General features: G+C 34.8%; 2 protein-coding genes and 2 long non-coding RNA genes across 5 annotated transcripts; all 4 read left to right on the plus strand.

Moving 5' to 3' along the window:
* The first annotated feature begins 1,466 nt into the window (after positions 1–1,466).
* LOC128922608 (uncharacterized) lies at positions 1,467–4,354 on the plus strand. Its single transcript, XR_008471797.1, has 4 exons — positions 1,467–2,116; positions 2,357–3,372; positions 3,434–3,604; positions 3,669–4,354. It is a non-coding gene; the product is annotated as an uncharacterized LOC128922608 (long non-coding RNA).
* A 979-nt stretch (positions 4,355–5,333) lies between these two features.
* Positions 5,334–7,330, plus strand: LOC128922633 (uncharacterized). The gene is made up of 3 exons (XR_008471820.1): positions 5,334–6,355; positions 6,417–6,587; positions 6,652–7,330. It is a non-coding gene; the product is annotated as an uncharacterized LOC128922633 (long non-coding RNA).
* A 1,538-nt stretch (positions 7,331–8,868) lies between these two features.
* LOC105219478 (importin-11) lies at positions 8,869–12,661 on the plus strand. Of its 2 annotated transcripts, none has more exons than XM_011195631.3 (3): positions 8,869–9,063; positions 9,144–11,201; positions 11,572–12,661. In XM_011195631.3, exons 2-3 carry the CDS (start codon positions 9,147–9,149, stop codon positions 12,607–12,609), a joined length of 3,093 nt encoding a protein of 1,030 aa, XP_011193933.1. In that variant the 5' UTR covers positions 8,869–9,063; positions 9,144–9,146; the 3' UTR covers positions 12,610–12,661. The 2 variants fall into 2 exon arrangements, with proteins under 2 accessions (XP_011193933.1, XP_011193934.1); XM_011195632.3 differs by having other exon boundaries at positions 8,869–9,055.
* A 412-nt stretch (positions 12,662–13,073) lies between these two features.
* On the plus strand, positions 13,074–16,479 carry LOC105219479 (protein Cep89 homolog). The gene is made up of 2 exons (XM_011195633.3): positions 13,074–13,469; positions 13,547–16,479. Exons 1-2 carry the CDS (start codon positions 13,209–13,211, stop codon positions 14,864–14,866), a joined length of 1,581 nt encoding a protein of 526 aa, XP_011193935.1. The 5' UTR covers positions 13,074–13,208; the 3' UTR covers positions 14,867–16,479.
* Positions 16,480–24,157: the final 7,678 nt, after the last annotated feature.

Below are 24,157 nucleotides of genomic sequence, written 5' to 3' on the forward strand. Positions count from 1 at the left end.
GCAACCAACGCTCCGAATTTCGAACTCGGATTCGAAGACGCACAGAAGTTGAAAATTTTCAACTTTCATGCGCTAACACAGCAACCTTCACATTCTTAAGAATAGCAACCAACATTATGTTACTTACAATCTTGTATGTTTTAATTGTTTAATAGTATGTTTACATATGAAAATAATCTCATTCTAAGCTCGTTCAATAATCTAACCGTTTGCATAGAGCCAAATGAGATTATCAATTGTCAAATGTGTTGTATTTGTTGTTGTGTTACACATCTTTCTCTCGCTGTCGGCCGTTTTTGTTTACATTTTCATTTGACATTTCTCCTTTTTTTCGCAAAATTATCGATAAAACTAGGAATAACACCGAAAATCTAGTTGTATAAAACGAGATAATTTTATAATCTCGGATTATCAAGAGAGGCATTTTGTATGAGAAATTTCTTTACTTAATTACAGATTATCGAGTTAAGCTCGTAATTGGAGATAATCTCGTTATATGTAAACATAGTATAAGCTCGTTTTCTACGATACAATATAAGTATTTTGTGAAATATAATATTTACTAATTTATTAATAATATATTTATCAAATATTTAAAGTAATTTTTAAAAATTTGGGGTGATGAAGTTTTAATAAACAAGGCAGGCAGTTTAAATTGTCCTTCCTTTGCTTAATTCGAGGTTTTCTATGTACACTGCCTATAAAAATCACTAAAAGTTGAAAATCGCCGTGCATGTTATTTAGTTAGTTTTCAAACTCGCAAATAAAAAGTGTATATGTGTATCACCTTGTACACAGGTATCAACGCATCCAAAAGCGCAATTATGGAGGTGCTCGTAATATACGCAGTTAAGCGCATTTTTTCGCTTTCGCATTCGCATTCGCGAGCTATGTAGTTTCAGCTTAATGGTACGGCCAACTGAGGTGCCGGTAAGTCCAAAAATACTGCATCAACCCAGTTGACACACGTCGCGATGATAAACGGTTACAAAAGCACCTAAACCATGTCGTTCCAATTCTTCACATACTTGTGTTGATCAAATGGTTTAATTCCACGTAAAAAATGTGACATTGAACCTAATATCTGGTGTGTAAATGGTTTGTGTTCGATGTAGCTGTGTTTGCGTCCATAAAGCAGCTACTACATAGCTCACGAATGCGAATGCGAACGTTTGACAGTTGAGTTGAATACACATGTTCTTATGAGATGAGCTACATAGCTATCGCATGTTTTCGCAACCAACGCTCCGAAATTCGAACTCGGATTCGAAGACGCACAGAAGTTGAAAATTTTCAACTTTCATGCGCTAACACAGCAACCTTCACATTCTTAAGAATAGCAACAAACATTATGTTACTCACAATCTTGTATGTTTTAATTATTTAAGCTCATTTTCTTCGATACAATATAATTATTTTGGAAAATATAATATTTATTAATTTATTAATAATAAATTTATCAAATATTTAAAGGTAGACAGTTTAAATTTTCCTTCTGTTGCTTAATTCGAGGTTTTCTATGTACACTGATTATAAAAATAAATAAAAATTTAAAATCGCCGTTCATATTATTTAGGTCGTTATCAAACTCGCAAATAAAAAGTGTGTATGTGTATCACCTTGTACACAGCTGTCAACGCATTCAAAAACGCATTTATGGAGTTGCTCGATATATACGCAGTCAAGCGCATTTTTTCGCTTTCGCATTCGCATTCGCATACGCGAGCTATGTAGATTGAGCTTAATTCTAGAATTGCTTGCAGCACATACTCCCATGCTTTCGAAAATTCTACGCAGCTACCATAAGTGACACCAATTAGGTTGCGTACCTTTAACCCGCCGTACGAGGTTTGAAATATCTGAATGGAAAATTAATTACAATTTAACTCAACCCTACAAGACGGAGCTAACTCATACACCACTACACATGCAAATTTTTTCAGCTTTTACCAATACATACACATTGCTAACATTTTGTAGTTAAGTGGCAATCTCGGTAGTTAGAGTAGCAAAGTTCATTATTCCTAATTTTTGTATGTGTAAGAGAGAGATGCACGTACTACATGTACCGCCATGGCCGCTGTTCATTTGAAAATAAAATTTGAAGTGAATAGATGTAAGTGCGTTTTAAATATTTTAAAAATATAATATTCGTATTATATTATATTAAATTTATTTAATATTTATTTAAAAATATTATATTAAATATTCGTATTAACATGTACATATGTATGTATGTATGTACAAGAATGCATCTGTTGCATTGTGTCCAAAATAATGGATAATAGTATTTATATAAATACCCTCAGTATTTTCTAATCGTTAATAACAATTTCTATTTCTAAATATTTTTCAGACATGATCAACAAGACAACAACAAACCCCATCGGACATTTAGATTAGCAGTTGCACAACCTCTTTCCGACGAGCTGAACCTTTTTATGATGTACATATGGGATAGGATTGTGTGGAATTGACATCAAACCATATTGGTTCATTACCCAGCAATGGTTCATTACCCAGCATGGGTACTGAAACTCCAACACATTCAAAGAAATTTTAATAACACCACTACATACACACATACACAACAAAGGGTAAAATGTGCATAAACATTTAACTCAACTCTTCTCTCATACAGCACCCTGAATGATAGAAAGAAACAACCAAAGTTCTCGTGTTTGAACAAGTTTTGTTTTGAGCTATATCATGGCTGCTTGTGAAGTATTATTTTGCGTGTTTTATTTAATTCAGTGATCTGTAGCATAATTAAAGTTTAAATTTTTGAAGCACGCATTTTTAAATAAGTAAAACGTAAAATAAAAGTTTTCTAAAGCCAAAATATGGAATTGAAGAGGGTGATACAGAAATACTTCATTGCACTGCCAATTCGAAGCACGCAATAGAAGCTACGCCAATTGATGTTGACAATGGCGAAGCCATTTAATACGTAAATAATTGTTGAATATAATAATATTATCTTGCCTTAAATTTCAAACCTCATATGGCGCGTTAAAGGTACGCAAACTTATTGGTGTCACTTATTGTAGCAGCGTAGAACTTTCGAAGCGATGGAATATGTGCTGCAAGCAAATCCAAAACTATGGACGCAAACGCTGCTACATGGAACACAAATCGTTTACACACCAGATATTACGTTTAAAGTCACTTTTTTGCGTGCAATTAAACCTTTTGGTCAACACAAGCACGAAAATTGGAACGACATGGTTTAGGTGCTTTTGAAACCGTTTATTATCACGACGTGTGTCAACTGGGTTTTGCCAATGAGCTAGAGGGCAAAGCAGTTTCAGTATCTTTGAGCTTACCGGCACTTGGCCGTGCCATTAGCAGCTAAAACACAGAAATTAAATGGTAAATTTAAGTGAATGTTTGTGCTCATAGAAATTTAAAAACTTTTTGTATGTTTAATTAGGAGGACTTTTTTGATTCATTTTCACCTTGTATTGAGGAACCATAACGTTGTTGTATCGCTTTACAAAGACATAAATTCACCGAAATTAGTTCAATGGAAATACTACAGCAAGACCATGGATGTTAAGACTTGAACGGTGCCGTGTTAGATTTAGAATTCCTGAAACATAAGGTAATTATTACTAACTTTTATTACAAACTTTATAAAAATTCAAATTTTACTTTATATTTTATAGAAACCCTCCTCCCAGATGAATCTATTACTAGTGAAATTAATGAAAGAACAGATCTTATAAAAACTCCGAAAGAAACCAAAAGAGTCCTCACATAATGTGCGCAGCTTACACTTCCAAACCGCACGGGGTATTTGACATTTTCCACTCTTCCTCCAGCCTTTGTCCGATAGCAAAAATTGTTCAAATATTCATTTTCACCTACTTTATACATATGTATATAGTGTAGTACGATAACATATGTATAAAGTAAATATAATAATAAACAACTAAATGGCATGATATTTTCAATAAATATGTAACATAATTAATTATTTTGTTATTAAATTCTCATTTGGGATTTTGGTAGAACTAACCGAAAATAGAGGGTATAGTTTCTGGGCTTTTGTGGGTCGCAGTACTGAAAGTGCACGTGGAGTTTTGGTTCGCAGTATTGGGTGTTTCATCCGTGATTGTACCAATACCATTCCCCAAATTGTGCAAGAGGTATATATACATTGCTAAATGATTAATGTAATGTGCAAGAAAGGGATGAACGATCACACGTACACAATAGTTTCGGGTACTTTTGTCAATTCGCCCTTAAGAATGGCATAGAAACTTTCATTGAAACTGCGGGTACCGCTCCCTGGTATTTCACCGGAGAATTCGCCGGTACCTGTCTTGCAGGGTAGTTTGGTTGGATCCTTACAGGATAATTATAAGGAAATCGTTCGCATTTAGTACTAAAGTATTCATTTGTTAATTCATAATTTAAATGTAAAATATTGTTAAATTATACAAATGAGTATTCGAATACTAATAACATTCGTAATAGTAATGGGATTATATTTGAATTGTATAACAACAACTACAAAAAATAAAAATTTAATAATTAATACTAAATTTATATATGAAATATGTAAAAAGAAAAAATTTAATAATTAATACTAACTTTATTTGTAAAATATGTAAATTTTGTCAATGTATAAATGATAGTTGCAAAAATGTTTGTAAAAATGAAAGTTCACTTTGTACTGAAATGCTAATATTTAAAAATTAATCTATAATGATTACTAAAAATTTAAAATATTATACAATACTAATTTATAAATGTAAATACATCATACAATTATAATAAATAAATAAAAATAAAACAATTTCAATTTTGCATTTTTAAACGGAAAATCTGAAATATCTGAATGGAAAATTAATTACAATTTAACTCAACCCTACAAGACGGAGCTAACTCATACACCACTACACATGCAAATTTTTTCAGCTTTTACCAATACATACACATTGCTAACATTTTGTAGTTAAGTGGCAATCTCGGTAGTTAGAGTAGCAAAGTTCATTATTCCTAATTTTTGTATGTGTAAGAGAGAGATGCACGTACTACATGTACCGCCATGGCCGCTGTTCATTTGAAAATAAAATTTGAAGTGAATAGATGTAAGTGCGTTTTAAATATTTTAAAAATATAATATTCGTATTATATTATATTAAATTTATTTAATATTTATTTAAAAATATTATATTAAATATTCGTATTAACATGTACATATGTATGTATGTATGTACAAGAATGCATCTGTTGCATTGTGTCCAAAATAATGGATAATAGTATTTATATAAATACCCTCAGTATTTTCTAATCGTTAATAACAATTTCTATTTCTAAATATTTTTCAGACATGATCAACAAGACAACAACAAACCCCATCGGACATTTAGATTAGCAGTTGCACAACCTCTTTCCGACGAGCTGAACCTTTTTATGATGTACATATGGGATAGGATTGTGTGGAATTGACATCAAACCATATTGGTTCATTACCCAGCAATGGTTCATTACCCAGCATGGGTACTGAAACTCCAACACATTCAAAGAAATTTTAATAACACCACTACATACACACATACACAACAAAGGGTAAAATGTGCATAAACATTTAACTCAACTCTTCTCTCATACAGCACCCTGAATGATAGAAAGAAACAACCAAAGTTCTCGTGTTTGAACAAGTTTTGTTTTGAGCTATATCATGGCTGCTTGTGAAGTATTATTTTGCGTGTTTTATTTAATTCAGTGATCTGTAGCATAATTAAAGTTTAAATTTTTGAAGCACGCATTTTTAAATAAGTAAAACGTAAAATAAAAGTTTTCTAAAGCCAAAATATGGAATTGAAGAGGGTGATACAGAAATACTTCATTGCACTGCCAATTCGAAGCACGCAATAGAAGCTACGCCAATTGATGTTGACAATGGCGAAGCCATTTAATACGTAAATAATTGTTGAATATAATAATATTATCTTGCCTTAAATTTCAAACCTCATATGGCGCGTTAAAGGTACGCAAACTTATTGGTGTCACTTATTGTAGCAGCGTAGAACTTTCGAAGCGATGGAATATGTGCTGCAAGCAAATCCAAAACTATGGACGCAAACGCTGCTACATGGAACACAAATCGTTTACACACCAGATATTACGTTTAAAGTCACTTTTTTGCGTGCAATTAAACCTTTTGGTCAACACAAGCACGAAAATTGGAACGACATGGTTTAGGTGCTTTTGAAACCGTTTATTATCACGACGTGTGTCAACTGGGTTTTGCCAATGAGCTAGAGGGCAAAGCAGTTTCAGTATCTTTGAGCTTACCGGCACTTGGCCGTGCCATTAGCAGCTAAAACACAGAAATTAAATGGTAAATTTAAGTGAATGTTTGTGCTCATAGAAATTTAAAAACTTTTTGTATGTTTAATTAGGAGGACTTTTTTGATTCATTTTCACCTTGTATTGAGGAACCATAACGTTGTTGTATCGCTTTACAAAGACATAAATTCACCGAAATTAGTTCAATGGAAATACTACAGCAAGACCATGGATGTTAAGACTTGAACGGTGCCGTGTTAGATTTAGAATTCCTGAAACATAAGGTAATTATTACTAACTTTTATTACAAACTTTATAAAAATTCAAATTTTACTTTATATTTTATAGAAACCCTCCTCCCAGATGAATCTATTACTAGTGAAATTAATGAAAGAACAGATCTTATAAAAACTCCGAAAGAAACCAAAAGAGTCCTCACATAATGTGCGCAGCTTACACTTCCAAACCGCACGGGGTATTTGACATTTTCCACTCTTCCTCCAGCCTTTGTCCGATAGCAAAAATTGTTCAAATATTCATTTTCACCTACTTTATACATATGTATATAGTGTAGTACGATAACATATGTATAAAGTAAATATAATAATAAACAACTAAATGGCATGATATTTTCAATAAATATGTAACATAATTAATTATTTTGTTATTAAATTCTCATTTGGGATTTTGGTAGAACTAACCGAAAATAGAGGGTATAGTTTCTGGGCTTTTGTGGGTCGCAGTACTGAAAGTGCACGTGGAGTTTTGGTTCGCAGTATTGGGTGTTTCATCCGTGATTGTACCAATACCATTCCCCAAATTGTGCAAGAGGTATATATACATTGCTAAATGATTAATGTAATGTGCAAGAAAGGGATGAACGATCACACGTACACAATAGTTTCGGGTACTTTTGTCAATTCGCCCTTAAGAATGGCATAGAAACTTTCATTGAAACTGCGGGTACCGCTCCCTGGTATTTCACCGGAGAATTCGCCGGTACCTGTCTTGCAGGGTAGTTTGGTTGGATCCTTACAGGATAATTATAAGGAAATCGTTCGCATTTAGTACTAAAGTATTCATTTGTTAATTCATAATTTAAATGTAAAATATTGTTAAATTATACAAATGAGTATTCGAATACTAATAACATTCGTAATAGTAATGGGATTATATTTGAATTGTATAACAACAACTACAAAAAATAAAAATTTAATAATTAATACTAAATTTATATATGAAATATGTAAAAAGAAAAAATTTAATAATTAATACTAACTTTATTTGTAAAATATGTAAATTTTGTCAATGTATAAATGATAGTTGCAAAAATGTTTGTAAAAATGAAAGTTCACTTTGTACTGAAATGCTAATATTTAAAAATTAATCTATAATGATTACTAAAAATTTAAAATATTATACAATACTAATTTATAAATGTAAATACATCATACAATTATAATAAATAAATAAAAATAAAACAATTTCAATTTTGCATTTTTAAACGGAAAAGTAGGTGACCTATAGAATGAAGACCAATGGAGACCAATGAACCAAATTTAAGTAACGAAACGGTGACCCAACAAATGACCAATACCTGTGATTAAAGGGTTACCCTGAAAATGATAAATCGAACAGTCTCCACTGATAGATGGCTGATTATAAAAAAACTACTACAGGGGGCTCTGCTAACCACAGAGTGACATATGCCTTTCCAAAACAAAGAAAAATTAGAGCAGAAAGGCATATGCATCACAGGCACCAAAATCAATGAGAGAGAGCGAGCAAGATAATCACACCGACTTGCCGTAAAAGAGAAGAAATGGTAACTTTTTTCTTGCTGCTAGAACAAAAGAGACCAAAATAATAATACAAGCTTTCTTTACCGGTAACCAATATTCCATAAGATAAGTAACTCTACTCGTCTTGCAGGGAAGATTCAACAATTATTTACATAGTCTATTCAACAATTATTTATATGTATGTATATTTATGGTTTCGCCCTTTTTGTTGACTATTGTTGTTGTAGCTTCTATTGCGTATATCGCATTTATAGTAAGATGAAGTATTACTGTATCGCACTCTTCAATTCCATCTTTTGGCTTTAAAAAACTCATATTTTACGTTTTACTTATATAAAAATGTGTGGTTCAATAATTTAAAATTTAATTAGGCTGCAGAACAATGATTTAAAGAAAATACGCAAAATATTACTCCACAAGCAGCCATGTTGTAGGTCAAAACAAACTTGTTCAAACACACGTTTCTTTCTCTCATCAGGGTGCTGTACGAGAGAAGAGTTGAGTTAAATGTTTATGCACATTTTACCCATTGTTTCATATGTATGTATGTAATGATGTTATTGAAATTTCTTTGAATGTGTTGGAGTTTCAGTACCCATGGCTGCTGCGATGAGTATTCAACTCGAATGTCAAACGTTCGCATTTGCATACGCGAGCTCTGGAGTTTCAGCATAAGAACATGTGAGTTCAACTCAACTGTCAAACGTTCGCATTCACATACGCGAGCTATGGAGTTTCAGCTTAAGGTTAGGGACTGAATATACCCATCTAACAAATTGGCAGCTGTTGTCAAGTAGTTACCGACATATGTATTTTATAAGCTTATTGCATATAAATTTTGGTGTCGATGTTGTAAAGGAAATAAAACAAATACAATTGTGAGAAGATAAATCGATTTGGTGAAGAGAACTGAAGAATCTACAAAGAAGGCATTTTCAATCGTTAATGAAGTATATTTGTTCGTATTGCTTATTACAATTTCAAATAATTTTAATCAGCTGTCTACTTATTCTTTGTATATAAAAATTCAATTCACAGGGGATGAACATAGAGGTGGCTTCTCCCGAGATGATGGTGTGCGAAACACTACGCGCCGCCACCGATTCTAATCATGAGGTAGTTCTCAAAGCTGAAGCTCAGTTGGCAGAGTGGGAAACACAGCCAGGATTCTTTGCAACTCTGGCACGTTTTGCGATGCATGTAGGGAATGACATCGAACACCAACAATATCAAGTAGACTTAAATGTGCGATGGATGGCTGCAGTTTATTTAAAGAACGGTATCAATAAGTATTGGAGACGTAATGTTCGAAATGAACTGCCAAGCGAAGAAAAACAACAAATTCGTGAGATATTGTTGAAAAATTTCAGTAACGAACCAGTGCCACAAGTAGCTTTACAGATTGCCGTGCTTATAGCACGCATAGCTCGCATTGATTGTCCTCGTGACTGGCCAGAGCTAATACCTCAGTTAGTTAAACAGTTACAAATGTGCGCTCAAAATGATAGTGGAGCTGGAGAACAACAACGAGTGCTACTTATTCTTCATCATGTGATAAAAGCTCTGGCGTCTCGTCGCATGATGGCAGAAAAACGAGTTTTCGAAGAACTAGCAAGGAATTTATTTATGTATATGCAAGAGTTATGGGATGCTTTCACAACCCTTTTCTTTCATCAACTAAAAACAGCTTCTATAAATGCAATATCAACTTTAGAACGTGCACTTTTATCGATGCGAATATTACGCAAACTTACAGTTTACGGTTTTCCCAAGCCCTTTAAAATCGAATGTTGCATGCGCTTTCTGGAACAACTATTTAGTCGACTCAAGCAGTGCTTAGAATGTCGATATGAATTACAACATCTTGGAGCTGAAGAACAATTATTAAGACTACTTGAAAAGTTTATATTAAAACAAATGAAAACGTTAACTGAATTTCAAGATATGCACTCCAGTTCATTTGCACGTTTTGTTCCTGTTGCTCTAGAGTTTAGCTTTGAGCATGTCTTCCATGAAGGTGCGCGTCTAATATTTACTGATAATGTTATTAACTTTAGCAACTTCGCTATTCATTGCATTAATCTTATGAAGGGCATAATGATGTGCAGTGCTTATGCAAATTCGGCAAATACCGGTGAACAACTTGCAACTGAACCGGAGGCCGCTCCACATATAGCACTATCCGACTTTTTCACAAATGAGCGTTTATGTTACATTTGCGACAAAATTATAACGCACTACTTTTTGTTGACTCAAATCGAACTAGATCAATGGATGGAGGATCCCGAAGGTTTCGCACAAGATGATGGCGGAGAGAGCTGGAAGTATGCTCTTCGTCCGTGTATCGAGTCATTTTTCCTCACATGTTTCAGCCAATACCAGTCGCAAATGACGACTGAGGTTGTGAAGTATATACGTAAAGCTCAGCAAATTGAATTATCTCCCGCATCTGATCTTAAAGATATACTACTAAAAGATGCCATATATAATGCTGCAGGATTGGCTTCATTTCATTTTTTTAATGACATCGACTTTGACTCTTGGTTTAGTAATCAACTATTAGCGGAGCTACGTATTGAAAGCGACAATTTTCGAATTCTTCGGCGACGAATTATCTGGTTAGTCGCAGAGTGGGCAGCTGTTAAATTTTCAAGAAACTTACGTCCTTTGGCATATGAGGCATGCCTACATTTACTGCGTACAACTGAGGATATGTCTATACGACTGGCAGCTTCCCGTACACTATCGACATTAATTGGAGACTTTGAATTTGCCCCTGAGCACTTTCTACCGTATTTAGAGCCTTCTTTCAATGCACTTTTTGTACTCTTGGGAGAAGCTAGAGAATGTGACACCAAAATGAATGTGCTGACGATTATGTCGTGTATTGTGGAAAAGATGAGCGACAACATTGAACCGCAGGTGGAGAATCTAATATCGTATCTGCCACTTTTATGGAAGGAAAGCGAAGACTTTAATATGTTACGATGTGCTATAATATGCACATTGCAGCAGCTAGCAAAGGCAGTGCGTGATATCCCGGAATCTATGAAGCCATTCCTCTATAACGTTATTCAGCTCAGCACTGACCTTCAGGTAGTACTTATAAATAATTTAATACATACAATAAATACGGTGGTTGTGTTTGAATATTTTGCTACTAGTTTTTCCAAAATATGTTATTTCCGCGAGATATGACTATATATATCGAATATCAGCAGTGTTTCTTTTAACTACTCGTTGTGTGAAATATATAATATAACGCGATTATCAATATTAAGAAAGCTCAATCAGAATAGTTTAAATCAAACAAAAATTAAAAGTTTTGAGTCTGCGAAACATGAAAAACAGAATATTTTTAGAAATGCAACAATTAATTATTTATGTTGATTTACTGAAAATTCGATTGTTTATATTTTTATTTAAATTTTCTGTTAATCATAATTTCAATTTCTTGTTTATTCAGGAGCTCTCCCACATCTACCTCATAGAGGAAGGCCTGGCGCTTTGGGTTGCCGTTGTAGAGAATTCGACCGTTATGTCCACAGAACTGCTAGCTTTATGCAAGAATCTTTTGCCTATCATTGAAATGTCCTCGGAAAATTTGCGCATAGTGTTGATCCTCATTCAAGCATACATTCTCTTGGACGCACATTCATTCCTTGAACGCTACGGAAAGGAATTTGTTCAGTTTTGTACGCGAATGTTCGAGGACTTACGACCAGAAGGCATTGCACTGATGCTTAAAGTGTTTGAAACTTGCTTGAAGTCAGATGCAAATTACGGACTGGAATTAGTACGACCCGCCTTGCCTTACATTTTTAAGCAGGTGTACCTGGATAAAGAATTTCCTATGCTGATGTCAATGTATTTGATGATGGTCGCAAGAGTATTGCTTATTAGTCAATCCGTTTTCACTGCAGTTTTGCAGGAATTGCAGTTACCTAATGCTTTAGAGACTATACTCGATGTGTGGATACGTAAGATGCCGTTGGTAACGGAAGTTGAAAAACGAAAACTGTTTGCGTTGGCCTTTGCATCGATCTTTACAAATAATTCAATATTAATTGAACGGTTTCCAGCAATTATGCAGAATATTGGAGACACGCTAATGGATGTGATGCGCGAAGAAGATGACGAAGTGGATGATATTAACACTTCTGATAGCGTTGTAAATACTCCGCCCCGTCCAACTGGTGAGAAGGAAATCAAATTCTGTGACTCGTTGGTTTTTCTCGATGAACATGACTTGGATACAAGCAACTATTGTATAATGGACGATTTTGACTATAAGACTTATCATTACGATCGCTGTAGACAGTTGTCTCTTAAAGATCCAGTACATAAAATTGTGCTCACAGAATATTTGGAATGGCAATTGAATACACTACGAACGCAAATGGGCGAAGAAGCTTATCAACAACTAATGCAAACTGTGTATGGCAGTGTGCTGGAGAAGATCGGAAAGTTTGTTAAACTGAATTTAAATTTCCAACCTAACTAAAAATAGTTTATATGGCAAATATGAATTTTATGCAATAATACACACATACATATATACGAACAGCCTTTAACCCAAAGCGTAACGAAGCGAGTCACTAATTTTCTACTTCAATTATAAGATGTGGCGGTGGAACTTTTTCTGCCTCTACTACCCTGTACGTATCTTTAACGTAAAGTAAAATAACTTGAACAAACTTTGGTTATTTTTACAACAAAATATTTTTATAGTTTAACTAAAGTTAGTAAACATGAACAAAAATGCGATATAATTTACAATATTTGTTTTGTTTAACGAAGCAATGAATAAAATAAAAGTTAAAATTAAATTCAAACCCATTTTGCATTTGTTATTAAACAGAGTCCTTCATGTATATTTGTATGTGTATTTGCCTCACCGAAAGTTGATGCCTAGAACACACCAACCCTAAAGTCCTAATTATTATTACATACATATGTACATACAAACATATTACTAGTATTCACCATGGTGACGTAATAATTGTTGTTTTGTTTACTACTTTGCATTTGTAGTTATTAGAATAGAAATAAAATGTCAGTCCATGAGGACAATCTAATGTTCTAGATAATTTGCTTGAAAAAATGACGTCTGTGCGAAACGAAAATGAGCGTAAACATGTAATCGTTACGGATCTCGACCTCTCTGACTGCCAGCAACAACAGGAAATAAAGACTTCTCAGGATTCAAATACTAAAGTTCATAAAAAACGTCACCCGGAAAAACAGCTGCATACCATTTCGGGTAATTTCAATCGTCGTTCTCGATCTGCTGAGAATCGTTCGGAAGAACAGAACCTAGCTATTAAACAAAGCATCCGCGTTAACAGCTACTTTAATGAAGTGGTAATATTTAATAAAACTGTTGTTCCATACAGATTTCCAGATTTTCAAGAGAAATAAGTTTTGCATTTTCCTTCTAGCTGCAATCCAAAGATAAACAAATGGAAAAATTGTTGCAACGTTTGGCCACATTGCACAAATTCAATGAACAATTTGACGTACAGAACAAAGAGCTCCGTTTGCACATACACACACTGGAGGATCGTTTGGAGAACTTGCAGTTCGAAGTGGCAAATTGCAGGCATTGTCAGGAGTTGATGCAACAACTCGACAGGTGTGGCACTGAAAAGCAGGCACTCGTGTCTGATGTATCGATGTTGAAGACCCTTGTCTATCGCCTCAACGTACAAATTGAAAGCTATCAAGATCGTTTGCGCCTCTCTAAAGATGATGCAAACAATACTAACAACGCTGGTGCGGATGATATACCGCAACATTCGTCTTCTATTTCCACCTGGGAAGAGGGTGCTATACGCACACATACACTTGCGCCGTTGCTGCAGACGTACGATGAAATGATTCGGGATAAAGAACATTTAATACAGCAATATAAACAGGAGTTTGACCATTTTACGGGAGAACTTAAGAGAGCACTGGAAGAAAATAATCGTCTATTGCAGCAAAACGAAAGTTTACGTAAAGAAGTCAGTTCTTGGCGCGAAGAACGTACTCGTTTGCAAGCACAAGTCGATGTCTGTCGCGCGAAAGTCGAAGCGCAAACAAGAAAATCGGACTTGGCCAAGGAAAAGCTGGTGGAAGTAATGCATTGTTATGAGCAAAAGATGCAGTCTCTGGTGCTGGACTTGGAGCATTTGCAGACTGCTTATTCACGCTGCAAAAATGAATTGGTGTCACTAAAAAGTGTCACGGCACATCCAACTGACAGCATGGAACATGATTTACAAGCGTGTAAAGCTCTATTAGAACAGTTGAAGGAGCATCACAAGAACGAGAAAAAAACACTAGAAAAGTCGGTTGAGGAGCTTCAGTCACGGCATGTGGACGATACTAGGAGAATTTCTGAAATTAAAATGGAAAACAAAATGTTAGAGAAGCGGCTGGAAGAGCAGCGTACTGCAGCAGAAGAGTCTCAAAATCGTGCCATTTCTTTTCAGCGAACTGCCGAAAAAGTCAAACGTTCTAGAGACCGGTTAAAGGCACGACTGCGAATTGCTTTGCAGTGGGCACAAAAAATGGAGGAGGGACAGGTAAACATACAAAGTACTTGGGACGCTTTAAAACGTCTTGAGACCATTGTGAAGCATAAGGAGTCACAAGTGCGTGGTTTACATGCCCGTCATCTGCAAGAGATCGAAAAAATGCAAAAGAAACTATCTCAAAAAGAGGATACCATACGGACCATACTTAAAGGAAAACTTGTTGCCGGTGAACATCAGTGAATTGAGTGACAATTACTTATTTTATTATTACCGAACCGATTTTATTAGGTGAGATTTAAAAATGTTACTCAAGCCGATAAGTTTTATATCAGGTTAGTATGTATATAAGATATACATATATAATAACAAATTTATATTTAATTAATATATGATAACAAGGATCAGTTATACATATCTGACAAAGTAATATATTGATAAATCTAAGTAAATAAACGTCACCGAGTGTACATAAGGATATTGTATCCTTTTCATTTGTTACATAAATAGAGAACATTTTAAATGTATACGTCCGAAAATTACTGAACGTAACGTAGTAACGAAGGCAGTCCGACTATAATTTAATTACATTTCAAAGATTCCACGTATTACTTGGACTCTGGTATTTACCAGTCGGTACATCTATTGTCGACGGTCACGAAACGGTGCTGAAACTTCTTCCGATTGTGCTAGAAACAGTATTGAAAACCGCTGTGAAGTGGACTCAATTGTTGTCCGAAGTTAGTAAACGTGACACTCACAATCTTGCTCACCTTCAATCTGCGATCTACTAATGAGTGACATCACATTATTCTCCATGGAACGAGGATTTACAATTTTTTATAAATCAAATATGAATTAAAGTGATTTGGAATAATAATAAAATCTCTAGTTATTACCCTGCGAAAAAATACTGTTGTGATACAGATGACTTATTTTTGTTTATCTCTGTGATTCTTGAATAATAAATAGGGCAATTTGCTTATTTCGTGACTAAGCATTTTTTAAAATAGCACACAATCATGTAATGTCACATACAGCACAATGATCATACACTCTCAAAACCTTAAAAGTTCCATCTTATAGTCGGTTTTCTTTAGTTACACTGTACAATCCTTGGCTAGGTATTAGACCAAATTAATTTTTTCCGGGAGATAGGGAAAAAAGGTATATTCTTCGATTTTCGAAATTAGTCTCCAAAACCCAAAATATTTGCCTTCGAAGAGAAAGGAGAGAGAGAGGAGTCAATGCCGAAAAATAAAAATAAACTAGTTGTGCTTTGGGAGTGCGCTCAGGAAGAATGGGATCGTTTTTATACTCTTGCAATATGATGGAGTCATATGTAGAAGTTCACGTAAGTGAGGAAAGTTACTGACTGTCATTTACTTGGGAGGGGCCAGGAAAGATTCTTTTCATGTGGGTCAAGCAGCTCACGCCTTCCGGTCTTAGGCCAAGTATCCTCTGGGCAGCCAACAGACATCCGTTTGGAGGCGAGCTAAAGTGAGAAGGGGAATCCCGCTTATGCGGTTGTGTGTAGGGTTTGAGAACCACCACATAAAAACAAATTACTAATGAAAAGGAAGCAACAGCCTCGGATGAGAGACCCCAAGCACGGTGGAACAGCAGTATTGGGTAGAAATCGGCTAAACCACCATGCTTTAGAACCGCATGCTACAGCGCAGTTACAAGCTACAACAATATCATTGAAAAATCGAGGTTCTGACTTTAATCTGACGGCTATATACTGTCCACCTCGTTTTATAATTACAGACTGTGAATTTAAAGACTTTTTGGAACGCTAGGTCCAAGCACACACATGTACTGGGGCTCACGTCTTATTAATCCGAAAGGACGACAGCTGTACTACACTATTCGAAATAAGCACAATAACCTTGATATTATATCTCTTGGTAAGCCGACATACTGTCCCAGTGATAGAAACAAAATACCAGACTTAATAGATTTTGCTGTAGTCAAAAATATAGACAGATCGCTTATAACAGTAGATACATGTATTGACTTATCTTCTGATCATTATCCTGTACTTATCAAGTTATGCGAACAGCCCATGATACTTGAGCCAAAAGTATCTCTAACATCTTTTAAAACTAACTGGTTGAAATATCGAAAATATATCAGTAGCCACATTAACATCGATTTAAAAACAAGAAAAAACCTTAACTTCGGCTGTATCGGAGATAATATACCCTTCACAGGTGCATTTCTTTTAGTAACTATGTGTTTAAGCAAATCTAATCAGACGTAAGAAAAAGTAAGTAAAAAAAGAAAACATTTTACTAATTCTTTTTAGCCGGGTTGTTTGCTAGAAACATTAAGGTTATATAGTTAACCGATCTGAACAATTTCTTCGGAGATTATATTATTATCTTAAGCAGTAATCCATGTCAAATTTCGTGAAGATACCACGTCGAATGCGAACATTTTCCATACAAGCCATTGATTCCGATCGTTCGGTTTGTATGGCGGCTATATGCTATAGCGAACCGATCTAAACAATTTTTTCGGAGATTAAATTATTTCTATGAACAATAACTCACACAAAATTTCATGAAGATATGAAGTAAAATGCGGAAGTTTTCCATAAAAGCCCTTGATTCCGATCGTTCAGTTTGTATGACAGTTCCGACAAATGAGCAGCTTCTTGAAGAGAAAATAACATCTGCAAAATTTCAAAACGATATCTTTAAAACTGAAGGACTAGTTCGTACATATATATACAGACAGACGGACGGACAGATAGACAGACGGACATGGCTAAATCGACTCAGTTCAACATACTGATCATAGAGAGATATTTATGAAAGCATAATAGAATTCAATGATGTAATAACTAATGCAGCTGTCTTGGCACCACCTAAAGAAACATTAAGGTTTTTAAAAACATCACTAATAATTAAATAGAAAAGCTTGTAAATGAGAAAAGGCAAGCGAGATGTGAATGGCAGTTAAGTCGTTTCCCTTCAACTCTGCGTCAACTGAAATCGGTTGTACGTAAGTTAAAAAAGCACCTAAAGGCGATGAAGAATACAATACTGAAAATTATATAAAGCACCTGTGTCCAAATTCTAGCAAGCAAAACTGCCTTTGGAAAGCCCAAAAGTCTTTTAAGCCACCAGTAGATTCCAACATGCCTATAACAGTCGAATGGTAATTGGGCGTAGTAATGAGGAAAAGGCAAATCACCTAGAAAAGGTATTTCAACTCAATGGCCCAAACTTTGCCCAATATCGCTAACGAATCAAGCGTGTCTATTAGGACGTCTACTTATGAAATTACCAAGATACTAAAAGAGCTAAATCCGAAAAAGTCTTCAGGACACGATATTATTACTCTAAAAATGTTAATTGCGTTGCCAAATATTGCTATATCAGTGCTCTCTTTGCTCTTTAATGCAATTCTTAGTTTCGGGTACTATCCAATTTCGTGGAAAAAGTCGCAGATCACCATGATAGATAAACCTGGAAAAGGCTTAACACAACCGCCTTTCTACAGACCAATAAGTCTCTTACCCTGTCTTTCCAAAATATTCGAAAAAGTTTTACTATCAAAAATGTCTCCTTTCCTCCACGAAAATAATATAATACCAACCCACCAATTCGGGTTTCGTGATAAACATGCCACAGTAGAGCAAGTGAATAGAATTACAAACGAAATCAGGAAAGCATTCCAGCACAGAGAGTACTGTTCAGCTATTTTTCTCGATGTAGCTCAGGCGTTCGATAAGGTCTGGCATGAAGGCCTTTTATGGAAAATCAAAAACGTTTTACCTTACGAATTGCATAAAACATTGGAGTCATATTTAAGAAATAGGAAATTTACAGTTAAAGTAGCAGATTTCGTATCAGAAGAACGAGCAATAAGTGCTGGTGTACCTCAGGGCAGTGTATTAGGCCCTACTCTGTACATAATACATACAGCAGACATTCCAATAGCTAATATCGTATTGACATCCACTTTTGCGGATGACACAGCCCTAGTAAGCCGTAACAAATGCCCCATTAGAGCATCAACAGTATTAGAGGAGCACTTAACTTGTGTCGAAGAATGGCTAGCCAACTGGCGTATAAATATTAATGAGCAAAAATGCAAGCAAGTTACATTTTCTCCAAGAATGATAGAAGACAAGATTACGACAGGCGTTTACAGTTAGCTTTTTTGGGTTTTGAGTTCCTGTTGAGTGACAACTTTCACGACCCCGAACACGCGAGCAAAACAAAATAGCACGGTGGTACAAAACAATAAAACCAAAACAAAGAGCTGATGTCAAGGCTAGTGCTTAATTATTATTTAAAATTCTAAGTGAAAAATGTATTAACTTGAAAAAGAAGTCCGCAATGGCGGAATTAAACAACAATAGTACAAAAAAGTCGTCTATAAAGAATTTTTTTCCACTTTTCCAACCAACAAAAAAGTTGGCAAAATGACGAACTTTTTGTAACAAAACATATAATTTTAATTATAAATATGCATTATTATATTGGATCATTTTATGAATGAAGATTTTAAGAATTACGTTCATTGTGATATTTTATCTGCACATTATTCAATTTAGTTCACTATGTTTCACATTTCCGTTTTCCATTTGACAATTATTCTGTTGCCTATTCTCATTCGTGGATCGTGAACGCCTGTCGTAATCTTGTCTTCTATCATTCTTGCATTTTCTCTAAGACCAGAAACATGTCGGACAGTTAAAATAAACAATGTACTAGTACCCCAAGCGAATGAAGTAATTTATCTTGGGATTCACCTGAATCGAAGGCTTACCTGGCGGAAACATATAGCGAGTAAAGTAACTTGCATGAAGTTAAGAGCAGCAAATTTAAATTGGCTTCTAAACAAAAATTCTAAACATAGCCTAGACAACAAAGTCCTGTTATACAGTGCAATCATAAAACCGATTTGGATGTATGGTATTCAACTGTGGGGTACGACCTGTACAACCAACATTGATATAATTCAGAGATTCCAATCTAAAATGCTTAAAAAAATAACGGGTTCACCATGGTACATGCGTAACGACAATATCCCTAAAGATCTTGATATTCCTATGGTAAAGAAGAAAATAGAGGACAGCAGAAAGAAATATATTTCTAAACTTCGTGAACATCCAAACCCATTGGCAAATGCCTTGGTACATTCCTGCAATCAAATACGTTTAAAATGAAGAGATCTACCTGCCTACTAAAGAGCAACGTTCTACCAAAACAGCTCAACCACATTCTTGAGCTTACTTAGTTGTAAATAGAGTTGAGATTTTAATACTTATCGTTAGGCTTTAAACAAAGCAGATTCAATAAATAAAGAAATATTGAAGGAAAAAAATGTTTCTTGGAATAAACATAAGCCATAAATAAAGTTATAACAAGTATAACTAAGCCATAAATAAAGTTATAACAAGTAAGGAACCTAAGTTCGGGTGCAACCGAACATTTTATACTCTCGCAATTTATTGTTATATTTTTATTAAGATAACACACAATTTGACCCATATATTCGGTATAAAGTCCAATAGAAAAACGAAAATCATCATATATGGTATATAAGGGCTGAGGTAATTCCTGAACCGAATTCACTCATTTTCATCACCAACTTACATGATATCTAAGATTATATGCCCATTTAATTTGGCTATATATGATATGGCTTTATAGATATTTCACATATTAGCCGATTTACAAGCTATTAAGCCCATTGTATTTTTGAAAATCCTATAATTAGGTATATGAGAGCTACGGGAATTTATGACCCGATTTTAACCATTTTTGGTACGGAGACAGACTATTAGAAGAAAAAGATTTCCTCTGAATTAAATTAATATATCTGAGAGATTTACCGATATTTTCGGTGAAAAATTACCATAAGACACTGAGTTCTTCATATTCAATTTCCGGGGCATTGAAAAGTTATAGTCCGATTTCGACAATTTTTTCACAAGTGATGCCACAGATCATATACAGTATTAGTGTAAAGTTTTATTTCGCTTCCTTCATTGCTTCCTTATGTATATATAATAAAGTGAAGGAATAAGATGGAATTCAAAATTGAGTTACATGGGAAGTGGTCGTGGTTTTGAACCGATTTCATCAATTTTTCACACGTGTCATCAGAGTGTCTAGAAATTATTATATACCGAATTTCATTGAAATCTGTTAAGTAGTTCCTGAGGTATGGTTTTTGATGGGCGATGCCACGCCCATTTTCCATTCTGTCTGAGTGCAGCTTTTTTCTGCTCTTTCTTCTGTAAAATGTAGTGTTTCTTACGTTTTTCATTAGTCAGTTAACTCACTTTTAGTAATTATACTCTTGCAACAAAGTTGCTAATACTCTCTTAGCAACTTTTAAAATGTTGTATACCATTTTGAATGCAGTTCTTCTTTATAATGAAATTTAAGGTTTCTGGTGGTTTTTCTAACTGAATTAAATCATTTTTAGAATTTTTCAACATAACCTTTGTATGGGAGGTGGGCGTGGTTATCATCCGATTTCCTCCATTTTTGGACTGTATAAGGTAGTACCTAAAAGAAACGACTCTAGAAAGTTTTCTTGATATAGCTTTGGTAGTTTACGAGATATGTACAAAAAATTATTAGGGGGCGGGCCACGCCCACTTCCCCATCCACATATGCCCCTTCATAGTGCAATCCTTAATACCAAGCTTACTTCAATAGCTTAATTTATGGCTTAGTTATGGCATTTTATGTATTTTCGGCTTTCGCCATTTTGTGGGCGTGACAATGGTCTGATTTTGCCCATATTTGAAAGCAACCTTCCTATGGTGCCAAGTTTCATCAAGATATCTTAATTTTTACTCAAGTTACAGCTTGCACAGTCGGACGGACGGACAAACAGACATCCGGATTTGAACTTCACTCTTCACCCTGATCACTTTGGTATATGGGTGATTCTACGATAAGAGGTAACTTGTGCGGCAATCAGCTTAAAATATTGTTTTGTCCTTTTTGTAGGTATTTTTTTAATGAATCACATCATATTAATGTGGTGTATTAAATAACATTACAATTTACTACATAATTAACACAATTTTTTCTGAAATTCCTTTCAAAGTCTAAAAAAGTATCTCCCCTGGCTTGTCCCCTTGCTACTTTTTATTTAACTCTCGGGCAATACATATATTTTTTGTATGAGATGCTAAACCCAAACTAAGTTCAATCGGAAGTCAAATAATTAAAATTAAGTATTGTTAAATAAAAAACAAAATTATTTTGTTTATTTCATATAATTCTTAAAATTATCTTTTGTTCCGATTTATTTATGTATCTACTCTGCCAAAGGCGGTCGCATTGAAAAAAGTGCTCAAGGCCATATATCAGCTTGAAGTTAGTAATACTAATCGCGAAATCCGTCTGAGCGCGGTAGTTTTTTAGTTATTGCGGCCGATCGTGCGGTGAATTTGATTCGCAAACTGATTTTGTCTCTCCACTGTCAATTCATATAACATATACTATTAATGTAATTTTTTTGCCTTTATTGTCCTAAATTACTAATACTGTGATAATTAAAGTCAAGTAAATAATTAACCCAAAAAATAATTAAGTCAATTAAAACAATTAAATTTTTCAAGAAAACGTCTCTCCCCTGGCAAAATAACTGCCAGGGGAGACAGTTAGAGACCAGGGGAGTTACTATTCATCATGACACCCCGACCGGAAGTCGTGAGCTGCTTGAGTCTTGATACTTTCTTGCAAAACTTCTGAACATGATCCCTTCCCCACCTCCAGCCATCACCAGCATCAACAAAATCAAAAAAATTAGCCTCGCAACCCAACGCAGAATCTCTCTTACCAACAGATGCTAGTTTTTAAATGTTAAAGACATCTATTGATGAACAAAAACCATACTCTACAAGTCCCTTATCAACCCCGTTCTGCTTTATGGTGCAGAAGCTTGGACGATGTCAACATTCGATGAGACGGCACTACGAGATTTCAAGAAAAAGGTTTTGTGGAAGATTTATGGTCCTTTGAACAATGGCAAAAGCGAATACCGCAGATGATGGAACGATGTGCTATACGACGACACTGACATAGTTCAGCGAATAAAAAGACAGAGGCTATGTTAGCTAGGTCATGTTGTTCGAATGGACGAAAGCGCTTCAGCTTGGAAAGTGGTCGATGCAGTACCCGCTGGTGGAAGCAGAGGAACAGTAAGACCTCCATTCCGTTGGAAAAACCAGGTAAAAAGTGACCTGGTTTCTATTGGTATTTCCAATTGGCGCCAAACAGCACAAAGGAGAGAACACTAGCGCGCTCAAATAGATTCGCCTATAATCGCATAAGCGGTGCATACGCCAAATATGTATATATCATATATGTATGTATATATAAATAAGATCAAGTTGGCCAGACTCTCCCCATGCCAAATCTTCTTTTGAAAGGGCAGAAGATATATTACGTCTTTAAAAAGTCAGAAATGTTTTTGAAAGATCTTAAGATGTTAATGTTTAATATTTGTTTCGTTTATTTAGGATAAAGAGTGAATTTATTGATTTGTTATTTTAATTGTATGGTTTATTCATCTAGGGAAGAGAGTACCTTTAATTTTTTGCCTTTGGTAAAATAATTATCTACCATAAACTTTACGTCTCTCCCCTGGCCGATGTATTTACCCTGGTCGTCGAAAAAGTAGTGAAATATGTATTAAGTGACTTGCACTTTGCACTTACGTGAGGGACAAAAATCATAATATAGAGGTTTCATGAAAAAAATCCAAAGTTTTTCTTTGGCCGTATTCTCTATGCAATTGAAACCCCATATATCGTTTAGTTTTGGGTGTTACAAACAACCGTTATGTGAACAAAACTATAATACGCTCTTTAGCAACTTTTGTTGCGAGAGTATAAAAATAAAATGTGGTATAAAGGATCGCACTAGTAAGGGTCATATTTGGATGTAAACCAAGTATGCAGACGTTTCCCTTGGGCACCCCAACACACTATAAAAATAAGTTACAACGGATAATAACCACGTTCCCTCCCATTCAAAGGTTATGTTGAAAATTACAGAAGTGCATTAACTCTCTAACGGATAAAATCAAAAACACTAAATTTGACAGAAGAATTGGCAGAGGGAATCTTTTACATGTAATAGTGTGTCTCTGTACCAAAAATGGTTAAAATCGGGTTATAACTTTCCCTAGTTCCCATATACCTAATTATTGGTTTTAATCAGTTAATATGTGATATATTTAAGCAACATTAAGTGAGTGTATAGTCTTGGATATAGTGTATTTTGGTGGTAAGAATTAGTGAAATCGGTTCAGGAATTAACCCCCAAATGGATCAAATTGTATGTTATCTTAATAAAATTACATCAATAAATTGTGAGAGTATAAATTGTTCGGTTACACCCGAACCTGGTCCTTCTACAAACTAGGTGTTATAAATAAAAATAAGGCCCAACCCAAAACATTGTGGTACTATATTTTGCAATATATTTAAGATGGGAAAGAACAACTATCGAGTGATCCAAGTAGAGGTACTTTTTCAACAGC

This window comes from Zeugodacus cucurbitae, chromosome 6 (genome assembly GCF_028554725.1).
Source record: "Zeugodacus cucurbitae isolate PBARC_wt_2022May chromosome 6, idZeuCucr1.2, whole genome shotgun sequence".
In the NCBI taxonomy this organism is placed as follows: Eukaryota; Metazoa; Arthropoda; class Insecta; order Diptera; family Tephritidae; genus Zeugodacus; species Zeugodacus cucurbitae.

Excerpts from the sequence above, each read along its gene's own strand:
- LOC105219478 (XM_011195631.3), top strand. The coding sequence starts at position 9,147 with ATGAACATAGAGGTGGCTTCTCCCGAGATGATGGTGTGCGAAACACTA. Across the intron at positions 11,202-11,571 it reads AGCTCAGCACTGACCTTCAG|GAGCTCTCCCACATCTACCT; the intron begins GTAGTACTTATA and ends TTGTTTATTCAG.
- LOC105219479 (XM_011195633.3), top strand. The coding sequence starts at position 13,209 with ATGACGTCTGTGCGAAACGAAAATGAGCGTAAACATGTAATCGTTACG. Across the intron at positions 13,470-13,546 it reads ACAGCTACTTTAATGAAGTG|CTGCAATCCAAAGATAAACA; the intron begins GTAATATTTAAT and ends TTTTCCTTCTAG.